The 23,122-nt window shown below is 34.3% G+C and overlaps 6 protein-coding genes across 18 annotated transcripts; 4 read left to right on the forward strand and 2 right to left on the reverse strand.

Annotated features, from left to right (window-relative positions):
* Positions 1-22: 22 nt before the first annotated feature.
* LOC107269929 (VWFA and cache domain-containing protein 1) lies at positions 23-6,403 on the forward strand. Of its 4 annotated transcripts, none has more exons than XM_025087161.1 (9): positions 23-419; positions 490-1,122; positions 1,209-1,571; positions 1,635-1,811; positions 1,886-2,361; positions 2,433-2,631; positions 2,695-2,941; positions 3,013-4,052; positions 4,139-4,671. In XM_025087161.1, the coding sequence occupies exons 2-9, from the start codon at positions 654-656 to the stop codon at positions 4,669-4,671; spliced, it is 3,504 nt and encodes a 1,167-aa protein (XP_024942929.1). In that variant the 5' UTR covers positions 23-419; positions 490-653. The 4 variants fall into 4 exon arrangements, with proteins under 4 accessions (XP_024942929.1, XP_015599863.1, XP_015599866.1 ...); XM_015744377.2 differs by having other exon boundaries at positions 23-415; XM_015744380.2 differs by lacking the exon at positions 23-419 and adding an exon at positions 4,789-6,403 and having other exon boundaries at positions 426-1,122; positions 4,139-4,701.
* Positions 6,404-6,498: 95 nt separating this feature from the next.
* On the reverse strand, positions 6,499-9,315 carry LOC107269930 (BRO1 domain-containing protein BROX). Its single transcript, XM_015744381.2, has 7 exons — positions 9,026-9,315; positions 8,619-8,849; positions 8,441-8,536; positions 8,195-8,373; positions 7,940-8,115; positions 7,642-7,874; positions 6,499-7,553 (listed from the first exon to the last, which is right to left on the reverse strand). The coding sequence occupies exons 1-7, from the start codon at positions 9,124-9,126 to the stop codon at positions 7,307-7,309; spliced, it is 1,263 nt and encodes a 420-aa protein (XP_015599867.1). The 5' UTR covers positions 9,127-9,315; the 3' UTR covers positions 6,499-7,306.
* Positions 9,316-10,171: 856 nt separating this feature from the next.
* On the forward strand, positions 10,172-11,794 carry LOC107269768 (lactoylglutathione lyase). Of its 2 annotated transcripts, none has more exons than XM_015743993.2 (4): positions 10,172-10,518; positions 10,726-11,021; positions 11,162-11,229; positions 11,306-11,790. In XM_015743993.2, the coding sequence occupies exons 2-4, from the start codon at positions 10,726-10,728 to the stop codon at positions 11,491-11,493; spliced, it is 552 nt and encodes a 183-aa protein (XP_015599479.1). In that variant the 5' UTR covers positions 10,172-10,518; the 3' UTR covers positions 11,494-11,790. The 2 variants fall into 2 exon arrangements, with proteins under 2 accessions (XP_015599479.1, XP_015599478.1); XM_015743992.2 differs by having other exon boundaries at positions 10,204-10,584; positions 11,306-11,794.
* Positions 11,795-11,924: 130 nt separating this feature from the next.
* On the forward strand, positions 11,925-14,433 carry LOC107269841 (tubulin-specific chaperone E). Of its 5 annotated transcripts, none has more exons than XM_015744163.2 (8): positions 11,925-12,078; positions 12,356-12,560; positions 12,634-13,023; positions 13,096-13,377; positions 13,453-13,582; positions 13,645-13,933; positions 14,003-14,220; positions 14,296-14,433. In XM_015744163.2, exons 2-8 carry the CDS (start codon positions 12,379-12,381, stop codon positions 14,386-14,388), a joined length of 1,584 nt encoding a protein of 527 aa, XP_015599649.1. In that variant the 5' UTR covers positions 11,925-12,078; positions 12,356-12,378; the 3' UTR covers positions 14,389-14,433. The 5 variants fall into 5 exon arrangements, with proteins under 5 accessions (XP_015599649.1, XP_015599652.1, XP_015599651.1 ...); XM_015744166.2 differs by having other exon boundaries at positions 11,956-12,078; positions 12,378-12,560; XM_015744165.2 differs by having other exon boundaries at positions 11,957-12,124.
* A 3-nt stretch (positions 14,434-14,436) lies between these two features.
* Positions 14,437-23,121, reverse strand: LOC107269840 (general transcription and DNA repair factor IIH helicase subunit XPD). 2 transcript variants are annotated; one of them, XM_015744161.2, is made up of 14 exons: positions 23,006-23,121; positions 17,874-18,039; positions 17,690-17,789; positions 17,349-17,603; positions 17,036-17,269; positions 16,834-16,957; positions 16,676-16,772; positions 16,464-16,597; positions 15,862-16,391; positions 15,622-15,797; positions 15,261-15,540; positions 15,082-15,192; positions 14,919-15,017; positions 14,717-14,851 (listed from the first exon to the last, which is right to left on the reverse strand). In XM_015744161.2, the coding sequence occupies exons 2-14, from the start codon at positions 17,876-17,878 to the stop codon at positions 14,717-14,719; spliced, it is 2,280 nt and encodes a 759-aa protein (XP_015599647.1). In that variant the 5' UTR covers positions 17,879-18,039; positions 23,006-23,121. The 2 variants fall into 2 exon arrangements, with proteins under 2 accessions (XP_015599648.1, XP_015599647.1); XM_015744162.2 differs by lacking the exon at positions 23,006-23,121 and having other exon boundaries at positions 14,437-14,851; positions 17,874-18,013.
* LOC107269838 (protein SON) lies at positions 18,170-22,775 on the forward strand. Of its 4 annotated transcripts, XR_001538143.2 has the most exons (13): positions 18,170-18,626; positions 18,702-19,031; positions 19,105-19,771; positions 19,852-20,003; positions 20,065-20,210; positions 20,285-20,393; positions 20,455-20,624; positions 20,692-20,802; positions 20,865-20,978; positions 21,653-21,718; positions 22,086-22,314; positions 22,382-22,497; positions 22,567-22,625. XR_001538143.2 is itself a non-coding variant. In XM_015744159.2 (12 exons), the coding sequence occupies exons 1-12, from the start codon at positions 18,308-18,310 to the stop codon at positions 22,678-22,680; spliced, it is 2,577 nt and encodes an 858-aa protein (XP_015599645.1). In that variant the 5' UTR covers positions 18,170-18,307; the 3' UTR covers positions 22,681-22,775. The 4 variants fall into 4 exon arrangements, 2 of the variants coding, with proteins under 2 accessions (XP_015599645.1, XP_015599646.1); XR_001538142.2 differs by having other exon boundaries at positions 20,865-21,718; XM_015744159.2 differs by lacking the exon at positions 21,653-21,718 and having other exon boundaries at positions 22,567-22,775.
* Position 23,122: the final 1 nt, after the last annotated feature.

The following is a 23,122-nucleotide window of genomic DNA, read 5'->3' on the forward strand; positions in this document are numbered from 1 at the left end:
TCCCTGGTACTACTCATTTTGAATTTATTGTCAAATAATTGCCGTGGTATGTTCATTTTTTCATACATACATCTCAGCGGTTCATAAGATATTTGATTCCAAACAACCGATTGCTTGTACTTGGCGCGAGACTCGACCGAGTCTCTTAATGATTGGTCAAATTTTCCAACTATTGTATGCATCAGTCAATAAACTGCATTCTTTACGTATCGGTTAACCTGCTAAACTCGCCTATTGATTTCCCAAATTTTTATTTGTACGTCTATTAAAAATATTTTTGCTGTGTACTTATTATGTATACGCATACCGAATGCATATTTTTCTTCAATGGCAACTGACTTCATCAAGCTTTTGAAATTATGCGCTACAAGCAACGCTACTTGCATTCCATTCTGCAGAGGGCAGCGCAACAATTGTATGTAAATATCAGTAAATATGTAGTTCACGTAGATACTTAAAAAATAGAATGTCGAAAATGTTTTTATTTAGCTCTCTCTGAGATCTCGAGAAATCATATAAAAGATAGTCAGTCGTATCAATCTTTGAAAACCTGTGAGTTATGTGAAAGCAACATGAGGCACGATAATTGTAAGGAAAAAAACCCCTAACGAGATCGCTGAAGACGCTGTCAACCTTCAATAAAGCCGCACAGGATGGCTGTCAATGGAATTCTCTATTTCATCTTGGCATACTCGATGTTAATATATGTCGAGGCCAATGATGAACAAGATTCAACAATCAAGTGCCAGTTTGGCAAGCCACTACGTAATCAAATTGAGGCAGAACCCCTTGATGGAACGTGCCTACGAGAAATTGTAGTTGAGTTCTCGAGAGCCCTTAGCTCTATCAGTGATGAGGAACTTGGAGTGACTGCTTTTCAAGGAATGTTAGACAAACTGCAATATGTCAATGTTTCGACTGGCTTAGAAGAAAAACTTGGTATACTAGTAGATAAGCTGAATGCTAAGTTAAAGTCCTATGTTGATCTAATCAGACGTAGTAATGATGTTATTCAACCAATTTTGTTAAGAAAACAAAATGATATCATTTATCCCAGTCAAAATATTAGACTCGAACTTACGCAGAATAGAGTGACCGATATTTGTTCTCAAATTGTAGCTGGTAAGTGATTGTTCTTCAATGTAAAGATATTGCAAGAGAACACCAAGAAATGGTATTTCAATGAAGAATCTGTTTTCATATTTCAGCATTAGCTACAAATTTGAGAGGACAAGAATGGAAGTATTTGCATGTTTTACCAGTAAACCAGCCAGGAACAATGTGTGGTCCACCAAGTCTGGCTCATAATATTGGTCCATTGTTACTTTCCCGGTGTAGTTCTAAGAATGTCATTTTGTTATTGGAACATGGCATATTTATGTCAGAGGGAGATCTCGCCTTAGCTCAAATAACTGCCAAAACAGTGGTAGATATGTTATCAGAAACAGATCATGTCAGTGTTGTTGGTCTTGTAGGCCATGGATCCATACACTGTAAAGAGGGTCTCTTAAGAGCAACAGATATCAATAAGTTACAATTAGCAAGACATATTGAAAGTATAACGCGAACTGGTAAGTGTTTGTTCATACAAAGCAAGTAAATATACAAAATCTAACATTTTTTTTTAATTTCAGAATCAAATGAAACACTGAGCATAGATTTTAAAAGATTAATGAAAAATATCACAGGAGAAATAGTTGTAATACATCTGACAAACACATTGAACAGTACTTCAAATGTTAAAAACATTATAAATACAATGTTTTCAGATAAACTAATTACACACTTACGCACAATTCTTATCCTCTCTGGTAACTAGTCTCTTTATTAAACCTTACTATATCTTATAGAAATATTAAAGCCAAACATGTAATTAACTTCTCAGATATGAAACCTCATTCACGTATGAAGGAAATTTACAAAAACGACAATATCATTACTTTGCCTACACAAAATGTACTGGGATATGAAATAGCAAGACTGTTTTCTGGCCTAAAGTGCATAAATGAACAGCGAAAGGATTATTACCTATCAGATCCATATTTTGAACCTTATAGTAAAACAATGACTCTATCTGTGGGACAAATAACAAATGTCGCCCTTTTATCACTGGATGTCAAGTTAAGAGACTTTCTGGAAGACATAACTTACTTTCACGCTGGTTCAAACGCCTATGGAATTCTCTTTGATAAGAAGGAGATAGTCTGGATGCATAAGAATTTTCCTAGAATGGAAACAATGATGGAGCAACCATTAAAGGTTTATTTGCGCAATATTGAAAATATCGAACCGGGAATGATACAAAAAATGATGAACGAATTTAAAGGCTCCATTAATGTTAAAACAAATTTAGGAATTGTGGTAAATATTTGATTGTCTTTCTGCAAGTTATGTTATTCTTATTTATTAATATCACTGTACTTTATGTGCAGAAACGATTCACATGGAAACATTTATCCTATGACGACATCATAGTTTGCATAGTGTCTGAAAATTATAAAAATTTACTGGTCACGAGATCCATACCGCCCTTACCACCAAACATTTTGCATCACAGACTTGATCTAATGTCACAGTCTATTGTTAATAAGGATATTCTATGCACATATCAGAACAGAATAGCTACACTGTGTAAGTAAAAATACAAAAGAAACCGTTAACTCCTTTAAAGTACTTAATTTAAGGAATTTACAGCGACAGGCGTTGTGTATCTTGCACCATGGTGTTTTCAATCTCCAATGGAGCAATTAAAATTATTGGAAACTGGTTCAGCAGTAACCGTACAAAGTTATATGGCATATATAAAAGATTCCACAAGGCTTCTAGCTAATCCTGGTTTACATCCTTCCGTCAGACCAGACGTAGCTACGTTGTCCCTGATTTTAAATCATTTTAAACAACGCCACATGGATAGCGTCTTAAATAAGTTTATTGTTAGAAGGTAAATCTAAAATCTATTCATCTTTTATTTTCAATATTATATTTTGATAAAATATACAATGACCATTGCAGGTACGTAGTTGCCACAGGAAGTGGAGTACTGGAAGTGTATCCAGGTATGGTTTTGGATTCTGGTCTAGATCCAAAAAGAAGAGCTTGGTATGGAAAAGCAATGGAACATCCTGGAAAATTAGTCTTGAGCACACCGTACTTAGACGCTGGTGGAGCAGGATACATAGTGACATTAAGTCACACAGTTTACAAAAGTCAAAATTCAAATGTGCCACATACTAGCAGTGACCCTATCTTAGCCGTTTTATCACTGGACGTAACAATGGGTTATATTTCACGGCTTTTATCAGAGATGTATCCCTTCTGCGACAATTCGAATGTTAAATGTTTTCTAATGGACGACAAAGGATACCTGATATCTCATCCGTCCCTTCTGGATCCAACGAGCAAAGTGGAACAGCAACACTTAACTCACAAGGAACTTCTGGTGGCTACCGATATTTTAGATCACAAATACTTTGTCAAGAAGAAACTGTGCGCTAGCTACTTAGATGGCACTACACAAAGATACTATCAGTTCAATACATCCTTGGAAGAGGTCCTTACAAATATTATTCATGGTGAACATTGCGTAAAGTATCAAATTGCAGCTGTTCCTGGCACCAATATGTTCCTTGGAGTTGTCAACGTGACTTGTAATATCCTCAGGGCTTTCTGCCCGTGCAGTACAATGGATAGATCTTGTTTAAATTGCCAAAGGATGGAACAGACAGAGTGTGAATGTCCTTGCGAATGTGCTCTGTACTCCGCAGGCTGTACCCAGTACAATATCAGTGGACTAGAACCTTGTCCAGCTCCGTATGAACAAGGAGTAAGTTTACAAACACCCTGGGCACAGTCAGTTTCACTGAAATCATGTCCGTCCTTCAATTGCAAGGCCTATGAGACTATGCAAGAGTGCTTAGGAGTTGTGGGTTGTCAATGGTGTTTTATTGACAGCGACGGTGAAAGTTTACTGCAGACACCATTTTGCTCTGACATGTCTCTTTGCTTCAAAGGGATCTTTGGATCTCTAATACCTTACGGAGATGGGACTTACAGTACGCTACTACTATCTTATATTTTATTCTCTCATTTTAAAACAGAATTTAGTATTCATCATTTTCTGTCTTTTACTCCTCTTTAGATTCTCATTCTACAGATGAAATAATGTCTCGTGAGTGGCCTTCAGTGGGTCCAGTCGCCGGTGGAATACTGGCTTTTGTACTTGTTCTTGGCATCACGCTCTTTTGCTATAGACTGCGTACCGTCCAGTCAGGATTAGAACATCAGTGCCTGCATGTGCATACCGCGCCAGATACATTGCGCATGTCACATTTAGATGGCGATGCTGAACCCATGGAATTGGATCAAACAAAGGGCAATCTGGATTCTCTTCTTAGGGATGCTGTAGCACCAATCTCGCCTTATAGGGTATCTACCAATTATAGAAGACCTCCTGGTGGTGATAGTGATCATGGCTATAGCACAATGACACCACACGATGACTCCGAGCAACAACCATTTGCTGAGCCGTTGCTCATCGTTGGAGGAAGTACCGAGCCTGATCTCGTGAGACAAATTGTCACTCCGCCATCCCCAACAACACATCTTGGTTCTCCACATCATGTTCTGGCACCTGTCACTGTACATCGTAACATGGAAACAAATTATTGTTAGCGATTAGCCATCGACTTGGCTAAACTCCAGGTAAGCTGTGCACTTTGATGATTTCTACATTATGTTCTTTCAAAAGGATGAGTTACATTATAATGACATTGCCTGATACCCAAACAGTGTACAACGAGAATCAATCTTAGCACAATCCAATGGAAAGGGAATTAAACTGTCGAAGCTCTGGCAACTTGATTCCTTGCAGCTATAATTTGTTTACTTAATTAAAAAAGTTTAAATTAAAGTTTGTCACATTTCACCATCGGTTATTGTATAGGCAGCATACTATTTTGTACTTCAATATTTTTCTCACAAACCCAGTCGACTTAATTCTTACTATTGCAATGGTCACTTACTAATTATTATTGATAAGTTCTAATTTCCTTATTAATTAGTTCATATATGTGTAGCATAATATTATTCCATTTACAAGTGACAGAAATAGGTGCTACAAAGCCATTACTACAAAGTCAAGTGCGATGTTAACTCTTCTAGTTGTATTTATCCAACAATCGGTGTATGTTTTAAGTCCGTGACACGGAAAGCGTTTTATTCTTCTTTAAATTAATGATAAATCATTAGAGTTTAGTTTATTTTTTACGAAGATATATAATATTTGTAAATTATTTCCATATCATCACACTCCTTATATTATTCTCTTTTTCTCTCAATGATCTTTTAATTTCGTTATTGTTCTTTTTTTCCCAAGCCGCTTTGACATTTTCATTTTCATATATTCTGTCTATGTACATAATTTACTCACAAAATCATGTTTTATCATAACATTCTGTTTTACACTATCACGCGGCAAATCTGACTTTCAACCGAAACTCGATGATACCCATAAAAGTTGAGCATTTGAAGCAACAATATTTTCATAGATCACAGAAAACGCGGGCCCAACTTTACAAATCGGAATTAATCCAACAGACTGAATTAATAAAAACGGTGACGTAAATTAGTATGTAAGGAATAGAAGGAATTTATATACCGTATTTTACAGAACTTAATCATTAAGTAAATTGGTAACATTTTACCATTGTGCAGCAGCCGCACAAGAATAAATTGACCAATGCGTATATTTTATGTACAAATACGTAAAATAATTGTTAAATAATCTAACACGTGAAACGTACAAATGATTATTCGATTAGTATAGTACTCAATCAGGATTCTTATGCATGTGATAAGTGATCGTGTCACGCTATTTACGAAATTACTATTTGCAATGGAATTGTACGAAGACAAATATATCTTCTATTTTTTTTAACTCACAGCATTGCGCAAATGTGCGTCAACATAGTATGATCAAAATTATATTTACAATTTATAAGTGCACTGCACATTTCTTTTTTCATACAGTTAACAAAAAACCCAGTGACTCTTGATTTCGCGTGAAACTTTGAGAAGCTCTCACGTCATTCTTAAGTATTTCTGTAAGGTATAGTTATAAAATAAGTACAATATAGTCCAGTATTTAGTCTTATCTTCCAATAGTAATTCTTTAATAGCGTATGGTATTAATATTTCGTATATAGTAATCCCTATAACCAATTGCCGTGGCAGCTTATGTCTTGCCAGTAATTTACTGCCATTTTATAAGTATACTATGCAGTTAACGCGAACAAAGTTATTACAAGTAACATAAAGTATCTTTGCTAGAAATCTTACGTACAGGAAGTACGCAATTTTTATATGTTGTATCTGTATTTTTATTATTAAATGATTTTACATGAAATAATTTATTGTCTTGTACAAGTACGTCTGTTTCATCCAAAACTTCTATACTGTATCCTGTGACTGTGCATATAGGATAACTAAGAGAGCACCGAGGAGACATATATAAATATTTATTTTTGCTCTTATAATTATTCAGTGTATAAGTAGTTTTGTTGTACAAGTGTGTTACGACATATTTCAAGCTTGACATGTTATTATAGCATTTGTCCCGGATTAAAATGACAGAGCATGTCGTTATTTTAAGGAACATATTCAGGAGTACAATTTTTTTGTATAGCTACATTGTGTAGAATTGCTTTGTTTAACAATAATTCTTTTTAGTTCTCATTCATATTAAAGGGGTTATATAAAAAATAAAAGAATTTCTTCTCTTTTTTTAGAATAGTGAGTTCAGTATATAAATAGGATATATACTAGTAAAACATTAAATATTTCTGATTCAATCGACTTTTCAAATTGGTAGCAATGATACTATCAATCGATAATATATGTATGTATATATTAATAGGTTTTCAAAGATAAATAGTAAAATTCTCAATTGCACTGGATCTCATGGTCGTTCATATATAAGTAAAAATGCTTTAATCGATGCTCCGTCTTAACGCAATATAAAGTTCAACTTTCAAATATTTTTTCATCCATGGATGTTGACTAGGTCAAATAATACTAGTTAATATCATTTAATTTAGTAAGATTTACCATAAAAAGAGCACTTTATGGTTGCACACGATAATCTGTCTATACTGTGTACACTGACAGTACAAATTATACTGCACGGCGAGAATTTAAGAATTAGCATAAAAATGCGAATCTTTGATAACTCAATGACGATTTCGAATTAATGAAGCAGTGTAAGAGAAGCTTTTTATGTGTTATTTATAAAAGCTATGGTCTTCTGAATTTACTGTAGAGTGCAGCCACTCACATTTGTTGGCTCTTTGCTACTCTGGTGAATTTTCTCTTCGTTTACTGGCGGTAAATCGTATTCTCTGCCAGTTTTGGCTGCTGACATACCAAGAAGTGTACGATAGGTACCAAAATTCCACAGGGAATTACGTGCCGGCATTTGGAAATCTATGGGACTTACTAGGCCATACGTAGCTTTTGTATCAAGAGTTGGTACTTCTCCAGGAACAGTGTCATGGTATCTAAATATGTTGTAAAAAAATATATATTTTTATATACAGATATCATGAAAACATTAATACGTTGATCCATCTAGTGGATGATTCTCACATTAAACCGTTTTCTCGATTGCATTTATCCAGCATGATCTTTACGGTTGGTGCTAATCGTTTGAAAACGACATGCTGATCTGGTTTTACTCGAGGAGCTGGACCATGTGTCTTGCCATATTCTTGACACAGTATCTTCGCTTTTTTCAGACATGCTTCACTTTCCTGAAGAGCTTTAATTGCCTCACCACATTTATCCATAGACAATAAGTTTTCACCACAATAATTATATGCCTAAAATATAGAATTAACTGAGGATACTAGAAAATTCATTAAGAGTGAAGATAATGTCTTCTTACATATGACTGATAAAATGCAGCTTTCAGTTCTAAATATTTAATCCATTGCGCTGATATTTCTGGTTTAAAAGGACGTAGTGTATTTGCAGCATCCAAGAAGAGTTTGCTAGTTTCGTTTGCCAGGGCGGATATTAAATTTGAGTTATGTTTCAGTTCAATAGCTCTGGCGACAGTAACTATAAAAAAAAAAATGTTAATAACAAGTTGCTACCATTAATGGAACTGAGATTGAATATAAAGTTTCCTTGGTCTTACCTTCTTGTGCCTCTGCAGTACACTGATTCAAGTATGCATTTATAACACGTGGATCCAGATCACTTCCCAACATGGGAGGATTAGCTAATTGTGGTAAGAACTCTGTCTGTACGAATGTAAATATTCCTGCAGCTCGACGTAACATACTGTGCATCTCCTTGGCCTCGTTCATATTAATACTGTGTAGCAATATATAGCAAAATTATGTGTATCATTCATAAAATAATAACTGAAAAATGCACTCACTCATCCTTGCCAGCAATCATTGCAGCATGTTTCATGAACCACAATCCTATATTAATGCTCATGTTAGCTGCTTCATAAACTGCATCTGCACTGGAACTATTAGTAGGAAGTAAATCAATTAAAGGATTAAAGCTATTATCAACATATGGATCAATAATTTTGCAATAATTAAAATTACTGTGTGGTAGGACCAAGCAATGTATGAGTCCATTTAAATGCAAGTACATTGCGCAGCTTGCTAGGATTTGGCCTCCCGACATGTTGTCCTTGTTCCTCGGAAGGCTCGACCTCCCATATAAATCCATACAGTAAACTGAGATATGATAGAAATGCAGGTTCTATCGTATCACTACTATTATTCGCATTTCTTATCAAGTCCAAAAGTCGACTCCTTGATAGCTTCAAATCACTGAAAGGTGTATTAGATCACAGGTGCAATAACAAGTAAAATAGTAAAAGTAAAATTCAACATGAAAAAGTTTCATGAATTTTCAAATTTATTTTGTTAAGCATGGTAGTTTCAACATAGAAACCAACTCAGTGCATAATGAGTTTAAAGATTTGTTAACAGATGAAAATTATAACCTGCATAATTTCTTTGTAGCGTCAGTAGGTTGTGAAACTTTGATTTCAAACTTTTGAACTGTAGTTGCCTTTAAAGGATTACGGTGAAACCAGTGAGCCATATTTTCAATATTAATGGACACAACTCAATAATGAGTTAAAATAATAATACTATATTTTAGGATTTTTGCGTATCAACTTATGTCACTCTTGACAGATAAAGCAGAAGACACTTATACCGTAACAACATTAGATATTCCACTATGTGATTTTGCACAGCGCTGAGTCGTGTATTCTGCGCTGTTCTTCATTGGTGCGTAACTTCCTGTCGGCGTGCGCATTCATACGAGCGCCTCGTGGTCCTTTTTTGTTGCAAATTTTGTCGCTCATAAAACTTAATTTCGCTTATCATCAAACTCACAACTACAAACCAGCATTTTCAATCCTTGATACATGGCATGGATAAAGAACTAAGAATCTTACATAGTGCCATACAGGAGCTTAAGGGGTTAGGCCACTGTAGGATTTTCAAAAAATCGATGTATTTTTTTTATATAAAAAAGTTCCTTAGTATCTATAGAATTATATTCCAAAAGATTATGTACGTGAAAAATCCCTAAGTACTCGATTTTTGTATTCTAGGTATTGAAACATTATTCATGTCCTGATTTTCCACAAACTTTAAACGCGTTTATCTCAAAACTACATTTTTAAATTCGGCCGAACTTATAACTCAAGCAAATTTCAACCGATTCATTTGAAATTTTAAAAATGTAACTGCCAACGTAATTGAATATAAGATCAAACCAAACCAACGTCTCAGCAATAAATAAACTCAAATTCGATATAATGAGATAGGAATGGAAAGAAGGAGGACATTGCAGTAAGTGCAATCTTATAGTTGCGTTACTTTCCAATGGTTTAAATAATAAGGATAATTGTATGTCATGGTCAAACAGGCATCTCGCAAGTGGAATGCTATCCGTAATAAAGCTCGTAAAACCTAGAATTTACTGCTGTGTTAAAACGTTATCTCCTAATTTCCTATACATAAGAATAAAAACCTTTAAGCTTCAATAATGCAAACCCGGTAACCTGATGCTTTTTGAATAACCCTCTATGGACAGCCATATTGATTTTTAGTTTCTCTTTAGCTGCCCTGCACAGATGGCACTCGAGTACCAGTTCACTTTTCACAAGAGGAGAGTTGCCAACCCCTGGTCAGTGCTGCGAGAATAGGCATTTGTTTCAGATGTATGCAGATAAATAAAAATACGACGTTGCTCGCAGTATTTAACAGTATATTGGATCGTGGACTCAATATACGTTTGTTGCGTTATGATCGAAATAAAATTATATTAACACTTGTCTAGTGATATTTCAATTGAAAAGCATCCTCACGTGTGTTGTATTTAAGCTCTAGGAACTTTCCCACTTTGTTTATGCAATCCTGAAGAGTGTTTTGCACGACCTCGCCCTGCCTCAACGATTTTATATATTATTTTCTTGTGAAGGTAAATTATTTTTATCAATATTTTATACTGTTGTTCATATCTATTCATCATTGGGGAATGCAAGAGGTATCAAAAACATATTTATTGTGTAGCACAAATTTATCTGAACATGATTTCCAAGTAAATGCCAGATGTTATTGAAATCGTTCAATAAGCAGGAGATTTGAAGTATCGTATTTAAAACATATGTTCGATAATTTTTTTTAGATGGGGGAGCCTTCAGGATTAACAAACAGCGAAGCTAGAGAGCTTTGTAGTGCTCCAGATCCTGCTACCAGTGAATATATCATGCAGCAAACAATGTACCGTATAAAAGATCCAAGAAAGTCATTGCCATTTTATACTGAAGTACTTGGCATGACTTTATTGCAAAAGCTGGACTTTCCTGAAATGAAATTCTCTTTGTATTTCCTTGGTTATGAAAATGCAAAGGATATACCAACAGATAGAAGAGAAAGTATTGAATGGACATTTTCAAGAAAGGCCACTATTGAGCTTACTCAGTGAGTCATTGCTCTATATATATATATATATATATATATATATATAAAATTGATGAGTAACTCTATAAACTTATTAGTTAGTCATCTTTATATATAAGACTGTAAGAAACTTAGAAATTCATTATTAATTCTCTTTATAGCAATTGGGGAAGTGAAACTAATCCTGATGCTAAATATCATAATGGCAATTCTGATCCCAGAGGCTTTGGTAAACATTCAAAATTATCAAAAGAAAATATGTCATCCTATTACTAATTTCTACAGTATATTATTTTCTATTACAGGTCATATTGGAATTGTAGTACCTGATGTCAATAAAGCATGTGAAAGATTTGAACAATTAGGAGTTGAATTTGTAAAGAAACCTAATGATGGTAAAATGAAAGGAATTGCATTTATCAAGGATCCTGATGGCTATTGGATTGAAATATTTAATGGTTGCAATGTTGCAAATACAGTCCTATCTCATTAGCAGCTACTACACAGAATGTGTTAACATCATGGCTGCACAAGATACGAGATTACTTTGAATGTACCTTTAATAACGTAACAGCAGAAATCATGTCGCGAAAAATAACGCTGTCAGAGACTCGTGACTAAAAACGAGCGTATATTTAATTGAGCTAAGGCTAAAGTGATTTAGAGTAATATACATCTTGAAGTAAATGAAAATAATTCAATGATTTATATTCATATACAGTTTTTTGTAACAAAACCAGTGTACCTAATTTTCAACTATTATATGAAGGAATAAAATCAAAATATTTATTTTCGATTTATGTTTATTGTGTACTATCAGTAAAAACCTTAACTCCCATATTATTCATATAAAAACTGTAAATTAAAGGAAGATGAAGTTCTGACATATGTATACAATAAATTTTAACTTCTGTTAGATAACGTGTACGGACTATAGCCGGCAGCAGTGTACATACGGAAGCAGTAGGAAGGTCTTAAAGCACGAAGCTCACAGAATATAAAATAGAGAAATTTGAAATTGGTATTTATGACTTATAATATTGATATAAATATATCAACACAAACGTCTACATTTCGTGTGAGTGATATTTTTTATGAGAACCCTCTATGAAAATACTTATCTCGTAAGTTACGTTTCTCTCGGCTTTACATTATGACAATCAATTCCCAGCTGTCATCCTGAGGTTAGGCTGTCAAAGTTACCGAAAAACATGATCTGACAGAAATTTAAATTGCCATACGATTAAACGTATCGTCCTTTATTTTCTTCTCATTAGATGTTTTTAATAATTGCTTAGTACACAGGTATTACCTTCATTCATTTATGTGATATGCTGCTTACTTTTCATTTATAGTTAACTCTGAATATTTTGTCAGAATGGTAGAAGACAAGAACTATAAAATTGGTAGCCGAATAGAATGCGATGGATATCGTGGCACAGTAAAATATTTTGGTCCTGTTGGTGATACCAAAGGTGAATGGCTAGGTGTAGATTGGGATGATCCAACTCGTGGAAAGCACAATGGCACATATGACGGAGTTGAATATTTTAAGACCTGGTAAGTATTGGCTTTCATAAACTTAATGTCACATAGACAATACTGTATTATTTTATACTGATTTTTATAACAGGCGTCCTACATCAGGTTCCTTTATACGGCCTGGTAAAGTAAAGTTGGGAATATCTTGTCCACAAGCTATTAGAGCACGTTATGGTCTAATCAATGATGAACTCGTAGGCATTGACAAAGATAATTTGAATAGTTTACAAAAAGAGATTAATGCTCCATTCCTAGAAATGGTTGGCTTTTCCAAGGTCAATAAAAAGCAAAGTAAATTTGATCAATTGAAGGTAATATGGTTAAGAGAGCAATGTGTCAGTGATGCTGGGAGACCTAGGGAATTGGAGGAATTGTGTCCTAATCTGGATGAACTGGATATTTCAAGAAATCTTATTAATTCCTGGAAATTTGTATCTGAAATATGTTGTCAACTTCGTATGTTAACACGACTCAATGTTAGGTATATTATCCATTTAAAAATATTACGTGAATCAAATATTTTCTATTATTATATATACTATATATATTTTAGTGAAAATCATCTACCAGTTGAACAGAACCTAGAAACACTGAAAAACGCTTTTCTAAATGTCAAACATTTGACAATGGCAAAAATGAATTACAATTGGTTTGATATACAGCAATGTATAATAATGTTTCCATCAATTCAAGAACTCTCAGTTTCTTTTAATATCGTGGATACCCTGGAAGTACCATCAAAGAACAGCAATATAATGAAAATTACTGAATTGACGTTAGAAGCAAATCTTATTTCAAGCTGGGACGAAGTACTAAAGTTGGGTCATCTTCCATCGTAAGTATAAATGTTTTCTTCAGAATTGATATTAACAATACTGTCATTTAACTATAACAATTGATATCTTTCCAGCTTAGAATATCTTAATCTAAATCTAAACAAAATAAACGCCATATATTTTCCAACTACACATCCTATGGAAAAGACAAATCTTTTTCCTGCACTGCGCCAGTTGCATATATCCAAAAACAACATATCTGAAGTGAGTTATTTATATCATCAAATATGAAATAACTGAGAAGCTACAATATACTTTATTCACAGTGGCGTTCAATAAGTGAACTGGAAAAGCTTGTGAACTTAGAGGAATTGAAGTTAAGAGACAATCCTGTGTTGCAAGGCGAGACAATAGAAACAGCGCGACAATTAATAATAGCTAGAATAACTAAACTGAAGATTCTAAATGGCACTGAAATTTGGTACGGAGAAAGAAGAGGTGCAGAATACGATTATCTTAAATTATTTGGACCCCATTGGATAGATAGTGAAAATAATTTAGAGAAGAGGAATGAATTCATAGCAAATCACCCACGTTACCCTTCATTAGTGCAGAGTGCGTATGCAAATAGCATAATATTGGATAAACAATGCAAAATTAATAACTTTTGCCTGACATCTTTAGAATATGGATTGCCGGATATTCCAGTATCAAAGAAAAATGGTGGAATGATGTCAAACGTTATATCTGTGGAATTTGTATGTCCGAAGGATCAGGGTCAGAATAAAGGAATCAAAAGAAAACTTTTAAAAGACATGGAAGTCCAAAAAGTGACTGGTCTCGCGCAAAGGCTTTTTAAGACTGGAGGAAAAATACCGGTTCTCTCATTTTTGCAGCAAAATGTAAGTACAATAAAATACATCTTAATAATAAGTACTATAAAAATAGAGGATAATCTAAAAAAACAATTTTTTTAGCTTTCAAGAGACGAGATACCTCTTGACAAACCTTTACAAAAATTAAGCTATTATTCGATTCAAGATGGCGATCAAGTGCTTGTGCGGTGGTGATACTGAATAAATATGATTTATAGAAAAACAAATGTATTTTCCACACTGTTAAATATTCATCATCATAATTTGTTATTAAACTTTTTTAATCGCACTTAGATTTTCTTAAAAAATCCTTGCACATTGTACACTTACGACATTCAAAGATATAATTTGAGAGATTAAACAAAAACATTAATATAAATGTAGAGTATAAAAGTCTGACAAGTATTCCTCCGTCTGCAGTAATGATACTTCAAGTACTGAATATATTGTTTCTGTCGTTGAATAGGCAAACTGTCGAGCAACACCTACAGCTACCATGAGCATAATCACAAAACTCCACATTTTAATTTTGCTGCGCTTGTTCTTCTATTTTGCTAGCTTCCTCCTTCTCTAACTGCTCTTTAGTAAGGAGTGACAGGCCCAATTGATCCTCGCGAGTGAACGGCTGAGCCATTTGTCGTAGCCATCTTTTACTGATCTGTAAATCATAAATCACATTCCTCAATACTCATTCACAGTTTAATCTCAAATACGAAAACAAATACCTGTATCGCCTCTTCGGTAGATAAATTGCACAAGCTATCAGTCAGATGTTCCTGAATCCATTTGGGTAATTTGCTGCGTTTGTCGGCTCTTGAAAATCGCTATAAAAACACATTCCACTATTAAACTTTTAATCATTACAAAAAAAAGAATGTTATACACTACCTTGTCTGCAAAAACCATGATACCGTAGTCAGTTTTTCCTCTAATGGCACGTCCTACACACTGTGCCGCATGCCTCATAGCGTCAAATGTCAAGAAGTCATTTTCTCTTATCTGAAATAAAGACAAAAGCATAAGTATCTGGTTATTGGAAAGATTTTAGAATAAACTTGATAACTGACTTGAAACTGATCACGAAGATACTCCAATCTAGCTTTCAAAATTCGTGATTGTGTGTATACGTAAGGTATACCGAACATAAGTACAGCTCTGCCTAGATGATGATCAAAATCAACACCTTCCGACACTTTTCCACGTGCCACAGAAAGGAAAACAGCTCCTCTTCCATTTTCGCACGCTTTCACGAAATACGTTAGTGCTAAACTTGTTTCAGCCGAATCCTGAGTTTCGATAAATAACAGTTTATATCTTTGAAGTTGATCCACAATACCCTGATCATACCTACAAATAAATTAGAGAGAATAACCGAAGATCTGATTGTATAATACTCAATTTTGTTTTATCACAAAGTAATTATTTTACCAAGCAGCAACGACAGATTCCATGTACAAGTATGAAGTGAAAAAGCAGACTATACCATCAGGAACATTAGCAGCAAATTCTACTAGTAACTGACCATAATTCCTTATAACAGCGACATCATCTCTTGTTTCGTATTTTGATGAAATTGCTACTTGATCGCTTCCTTTTGTTACAATCTAATAAAATAAGAAATATGGTTTTAATATTTCTCGTTACAATTTATCAATATAAATAACATACCATTGGTAATAAACACGGTCTGGCTAGTGTCATGGTAAACGATGACATTATAACAGGATGAAAATTTAGAATTTTTGGATACATATCCAATGGTGATAACGTTCCTGAGGTGATGATTACCGATTGAAACCTATCAAATATTGGTTTCATTGCTATGGATGAATCTAAACAACTGAAATGTAATACAGGATTCAATACTGTTGGCGTTTTATCATCAAAGGGCTCGACTATTATTGTGAATCCTTTCGTATACGTCGACACCAGTGTCGCAAGATGTGTAATCAGAGTGAGTGGAGAGAAATCAGTGAGATCAGTGATTTCCATGGTTCGCAATAGTGATGCTAATCTCTCAGCACAGAATCTTAATGGTTTACGTTCTATGCAGACTTTCGTTTGTATGTCCCGTAGAAATATAGCGGGTGATTCTTGCACCACGTGCTGTACTCGTAAACGGGTTTTCAAATACTCCACAAAACGCTTGAGAAAACTTACAAAGTGTTCAGCCTTTCTGATATTACCAGGCACTACCTCTGTAAAACATAATTATTTAGCAGCGTTTAGATTCTGTAAGATATGAGGGCTGTGCCTTTAAAGATGCATACCTTCCAGCACCTCGTCTGGTAATATTGGATTAGCCAAAATAATATCTGTTTCTCGAGCAACCTGCGCATCTTTTAATCCATCAACCAATCTGTTATATTCATCTTTTAATTTATTTACGTCATCTTCCCTCATTCTGAAACATCGATATTTTTTTATAGACTGATTCCTAAAGTATCGATTGTAGAATAATTTAGTAAAGAGGGTCACATACTCTGCTACTGTTTTTTCCAGCAGTTGAATGTTCGCTGAACTCTTCTCCATGATTCTTCTGTTTATTTTTACACTCATTGCATCTATGCATACGTTATCTATGGAGAAAATTAATCAATATGAAAAATGTTCAGGTGAGATACGATTTTTCATTCGTACCAATGTTATGAGCTTCGTCAAATACGACTACAGAACTTTTGCTTAATTCTTTGGATACTGTTTCCGCAATTTTTGGATCCAATAAATAGTGATAACTGTATACAACAATTTGTGCATGTAAAATCTGAAAATGTGCAATGTAGTCACAAAGATATGTTGAAATCATAATAAAGTTTACTGTCAGCTAATGTATACTACTTACAGTAAATCTGGCCAAGAAATAAGGACACCAATTTCTGTCTCTTCCATATTCCTTAAGATCATCTATAGAATAAATACCAGGAGGCATCATCTCCTGACGCCCATCCATATCAAAACCCTCATAGTAAGCACAAATGGGTGTTGTCTCATCATAGTTGTGCCTTTCTCTAACATATGAAGCTGTGAGGGCATGACACCGGCCATCTACTACTTTACCTTCGCGTTCTCTGCTCACCTATAATGCAAAAAATTACTTTTAAGTATCACCATTTTAAATGCTAATAGTTTTATTAAAAATTATTTTAATAACATACCTCAGGGTGAATGCACATATTTTTCCTAGAGCTCAATACCAAACCAACGATTTTTGGCTTAGATTTAGTTTCTTTTTCATAATATTCTATGAGCTTTTTTAATTCCTCTAGAACTTTCTCAATCTCAGGAACTGTTCTAGAGCAATAAATTAACTTTGTGACATCCAGAGGATTCTCTAGCATGTATGCAACTATTAAAGAAAGCAAAGTTATTGTTTTCCCTGTGCCTGAAGGCATCTCCAAAAGACAATGGCCCTGAAATGAAAGATAAATCTTAGCATGGAGTATAACTCTTATAGAAAAATTTATGCTACATGGAACGTAACAAATAAAAAAAATACTTTTGCATCCAAGCCTCGTTTGAGTTCCAGCATATATGCATATTGTTCTGGATAAATGTAATCATATGGAAAATATACAATAAGTCCATCAACACTGATCCTATAAAAAAAAAATTAATTTCATATATGATATATGAACGTCTTATGAAAAGTATGAATTTTCAAAGATCATTCATATAATTACTTCATCTCGTGCTTTTTGTCATAAAAAAGCAATTAAAATTAATTTCACCGCTTGACAAGTTTTTTTGGAGCAACAATTCAAACGTTTTTCAAATACTCAGGTTATGTATTATTGTGCGCTTCTGTTTTATGAAATTGATTGATAATTCCTTGAAGTCGAACCTTCCCTGAATAGAATATAGAGCAATAAATAGGTGTCTTCATATGTAAACTTTAACGTTACTTTTTATATCTTTAATTATCCTTAATACAAATGAAATTAAAGAGATAAATGTTCCTGCCGGCGCAACTAGTAGAATTGAATTTGACTTCTGCGTGGCGGACATCATGGATTTCAGTAATGGCGAGTGGAGTGCGCTGTTCTAATAATTGAGAGAAGTGTAATTTTATTAATGCATTTATTTAAGTGTTGATATATGAAATTCTCTTAATACTATGGCTGATTTATTCGATATCGCAAACCTAATAACCACAGTGGGTGTGGACGCTGTAAAAATTAAACCAGAGCCTGGCTTGCCGCAAAAATCATCCAACGAGATTTTGACAGAACTTTTCAGCACATTTGATGCTGACGAGGGAATAGTATCTCCAGAACATAGCGATACTCAGATTCCAGATAAAGAAATAAAAGTAGAAAAGCAAGATAAAAGTAAAAAAAAGAAGAGTAAAAAGAAGCATAAGCATAAGGATAAAAAACATAAGAAAAAATCCAAAAAAAATTCATCAGACAGTAATAGTGATGCGGAGAATGGAAGTAAGAGTTTTGATTTTCTACAATGGCTAAACGTATCTGGTTTGAAGAAAAATATGAGAATTTTATGTTAAACAGGTACGAAAAAGAAAAAGAAACATAAGAAGAAGTCTAAACGCAGACATGACTCTGTATCCAGTAAGTCATCAGATTCGGAGGAGCCCAAGGCTAAAATGAAGAAGGTTGAAGATATTCCTGATTCGAAGAACAATGCAGAACAGAAAACAGGGGAATTAAATAATATAGAAAATATTTTGGTCCAAGACACAAAATTACAGGATCACTCAATAGTGAAAAAAGAACCACAAGACAATGAATCTCTTATGAAAACTAGTAGTCCTCAACTACCCCCTATTTCTAAGAAGACAGATGATGAATCTGATGAAACTATAATTTCAAAAATTTTGGGTGTGTCCTTTACTTTATTATATTATTCGTCTACCATATATTATTCTTAACTAACGTTAATTTTTCTATTTAGAAAAACCTAAACAAGGAACTCAAGGAAAAATTTTGATAAAAGACCTTAAAAATAGTATAGTCTATAATGAAACAGTAAAAGAAGTAGAAAATAAAGAGCGTGCGAAAGCTGCACGAATGGAAGATGGTGAATTAAGTGATAGTAGCGAAGACAATGGAACCCCAACATTAAGTCCAACACCACCACGAAATGATTCACCAAGAACTGGATTGATAAGTCCAATTTTAAATAAATCTAATAAGACGAGTCTCAGTCCAATAGCGGTACATGATTTGAGGCTCGTTTTAAAGGAGAAGGAAAAGAAGAGGTTGAAGGATGTGAATGGATCAAGATTGCAAAGTAATCGAAAAGAAAACAAAAGTTATAAAGAATCAAAGGATAAAGATAGTAGGCACAGTCGTAGCAGCAGATCTCGTGAGAGAAAACGTTCAGAATCTGAAACACATTCGAATTCACGTCACAGCAGGAGTCGAACAAGTGTCGAGAAACGAACTGGACGAAGTAAAGAAAGACGAAATAGAGATAAAAGTATCGATAGATGTGATCACGAAAGAAATAAGGATAAGAGAAAGTATGCGAGAGATGAAAAGGAAAGGCATAGGAGTCGCAGTGAAGATAAGAATAGAAATAAATCTTTGAGAGGACGTAGCAGAAGTAGAGAAAGAAAGTTAGTATCTTTATATTGTAAACAATCATGCATGCATGTATATCCAATTATTGGAGAGTACTATTTTTCTTTTTTATCAGAGAACGCATTGAAATTGATAAGAAGAAACTTTTGGAAATTGCAAGGCGGAATGCAATTAACATGATAAAACAAGGGACTCTGCCACTTGCACAGCAGGATAAAGCCATAGCTGCTATTCAGGATGGTGGAAAGTCTGTAGATGAACTGACAGGTAATATTATTTTATTCTTGTAATATATTATATATGAAATGACTGTTTTTTTTTTAAATAGATTTCTGCAAATCCCTGTCAAAGTCTGAAGCATTAGGCGAATTGTCGAGCATTTCTTCAGACGATGATGGGAGTAGTTCAGAAAAAGGTTTTCATCACCCGTTTCTTGTAAAGGATAGACCCAGTTCTATAATAATGAATATTAAAGTAAGTTTTCTGATTTTACGATCATTATAATTTTTATTCGAATATTTTAGACGTTTTTGTATGTTGAATCATAGGATGCTAAGCAATTGCCTACTAAAACGTTCCAAGAGAAAACAGCTGAATCCTCAAATCAGTTACGATTACAATTTCCTGTTTCAAGTGGACAGCATCATCGTAAGACTGGTAATATTAATCTTTGTTAACAACGTGCAATCTTATTTCGTGAATATAATTCTTTTTTTAGAGAGTGAATGGGTACCAGTTATCCCAAAGAAGCCAGAACCAAAGAAAGCATTTCTACCAGCTAGTGCACCACTAATATCAGTTCCACCAGCACCTCTTCCTATATTACCACCACCAGTTCCTGCACCTGTGATTCAACCTGCAGTTTTTCCACAAACTCCACCAATAGAGGTAAAAAACGATTATTACATACCATTCTTTCACAAAAATATCTACTGTATTATTATATGTATTGTAGAATGTTGACATAGGTTCAATAGTATCTCAACGATTAGCAGCTATGAGAAAATTAAGAGAAAATCCAAATGACGTACAGGCTCTTGGTGAAATGTATAGAGCTCAAACAGAGGTAATAAAAAATATCAAACTATTATACTATCAATAAAGACTCATTTATGTTTTATCTCATAGATGAAAACGTGGGCAGAGAGTAAGCAGATGCCAGGTCAGTTTACTGGTAGTACGGGAGCTAAAGTGCTCTCGGCAGCTGAACTTTCTGCAGGTTATCAAGCCTGGGCTCGTAAGGTAACAACACTGATTTGTAATACTTGCTTAATATATCCTTCCTTTTTTCTGCCTGTCCATTTCACAATACCTGTTTTAACAGTCATTTATCGAATACAGCAAATTACTTGTCAAACTGTATTTACATTGTATATCATATATTGTATAGAATTTTCACCAATTCTATCCCAAAATTGCCATGAACAGCACTGCAAATACATATGATAAATGAATTTGCGTGAAAGATATTGATTAAGAAAAAAACAGATATTGTTGACATCACTTAAAACTGACATTGTCTGTAACAAGTTTTCAGGTACAGTCTCGGTGAAGACCATTTAGATTTTGTATCTTTGGTCTAATGGAGACTGTGTTGTAGGCACAGACCATTTCTCGCGTAGAGGTGGACTCTGTGCCTGCACGGACACAAGAGTACCATTGTCGCAGTCATATTTATCATTTGTGTAATAAAATTTGTGTATCGGGAGAACCTCACCGTGGGGGTGGAGGGGGGGGGGCGAGGAATTATTATTTATTGGCGTCAATCTTGTCAATGGCAATGGACCCCTGTGAGATTATTGCTAAATACCATCAGCTTGCTGTCATAAGGTTTTTTCAGCGATTGCGTGATGACCTCATGACAATAAAGCTGGGATTTTAGCATTAGTCTGCATCCACCTGAGGATTTGTTACAGGCACGTAGCTACATCAGAGAAGAGTCAGCCTCAGCAGCCCGATGACCAAATTAAACCTTCTTCTTGGTAAGTATAATTATTTTAAGAAAGAAAGCAAGTTCTTATTCAAGCAAAAGCCTTACCATCCCTCCCAAAATTGTTACAATCATTCATAATAATTCATCTTCATATTTTACAGAAACATCAATGACATTACATACCATAAAGTTGTCCTTTAATCTTATTATTTAGATTAGATTTACTGTAAACCAGTTCTTTCTCTCTTATTCATAGTATTCAAGTAATTTTTATAAGAGTAAATGTTTGATTTTTTTTTATATTTCCAAGCAATTGGACAAGACCTATATCACATTGAATATTTATGTGTAAATTTCAAAATCATTCATGTTTGATATTTTATTGTTTAAATCTTCTGATCATGTGAATTATTCAGGATCAATTAGTGTCGGCACAACCAGTGTCAGGTGGGATGGGTATGGCCTTACTACAGAAGATGGGTTGGAGGCCTGGGGAGGGTTTAGGGAAAAACAAAGAAGGTACTTTGGAACCATTGCAACTGGAAGTTAAGTTGGATAAACGAGGATTGGTTTCTGAGCAGGATATTACTAAAAAATCAGGGAAGACTTCAAAGCCTGTGATACCAAGAATCAAGACATTGGAAGGTTTGTTAAGCTATTGCAATAATCTGTAATAATTCGTTTATTATCATTGACTATTAAATTTTTACAGGAAAACATCCAGTGTCTCTGTTAGGGGAATATTGTTCAAAACGTAAATTTGGTGCACCAGTTTATGAACTGTGCTTCGAATGTGGTCCAGATCATATGAAGAATTTCTTGTTTAAAGTGAGTATATATTTTATTTTAAAATAATACAACGATGATTAACCAATTCATCACACTCATTTATTACAGGTAAAAGTAAACGGTATTGAGTACAAACCAAGTGTAGCCAGTCCAAATAAAAAGCAGGCAAAAGCAGAAGCAGCTCAAATTTGCCTTCAAACATTAGGGCTGCTTCCATCATAATTATAAAAACTGTGTAAATGATACTCGATTTTATGTCATAAATAGTAAAAAATGTGTATATTGTATAAATAAAACCGTCTCATGTACAAGTTTCATTATAAAATCGTCTAATGAAATTTTACCGAATATTACATGAACATAACATTTTAAATGTTGAACTTCAAATTTCGCGGTATCAACTATCGTTCAAACTAGTCATCGCTCACGTGTGAACGTACCACAAATATAACTTTCAACAAGCATCACCAATTGGTGAAAACGAGACGCTTATTAGCTATAGATAAAATTGGAATTTCTGCACAGCCAATGGCATTCTCTTACTTACCAACTGTCGTTAGAATGAGAATCAGGCTTAAATATCGAGTCTGAGTTGGGGCCCTGGAATGACGTCATTCCAGAGGATGCTGTCCTCTTCTTGGGGTGTCTGAAGCTGACATGCTGA

This window comes from Cephus cinctus, unplaced genomic scaffold, assembly GCF_000341935.2.
Source record: "Cephus cinctus unplaced genomic scaffold, Ccin1 Ccin1_scaffold0690, whole genome shotgun sequence".
Taxonomy (NCBI): domain Eukaryota; kingdom Metazoa; phylum Arthropoda; class Insecta; order Hymenoptera; family Cephidae; genus Cephus; species Cephus cinctus.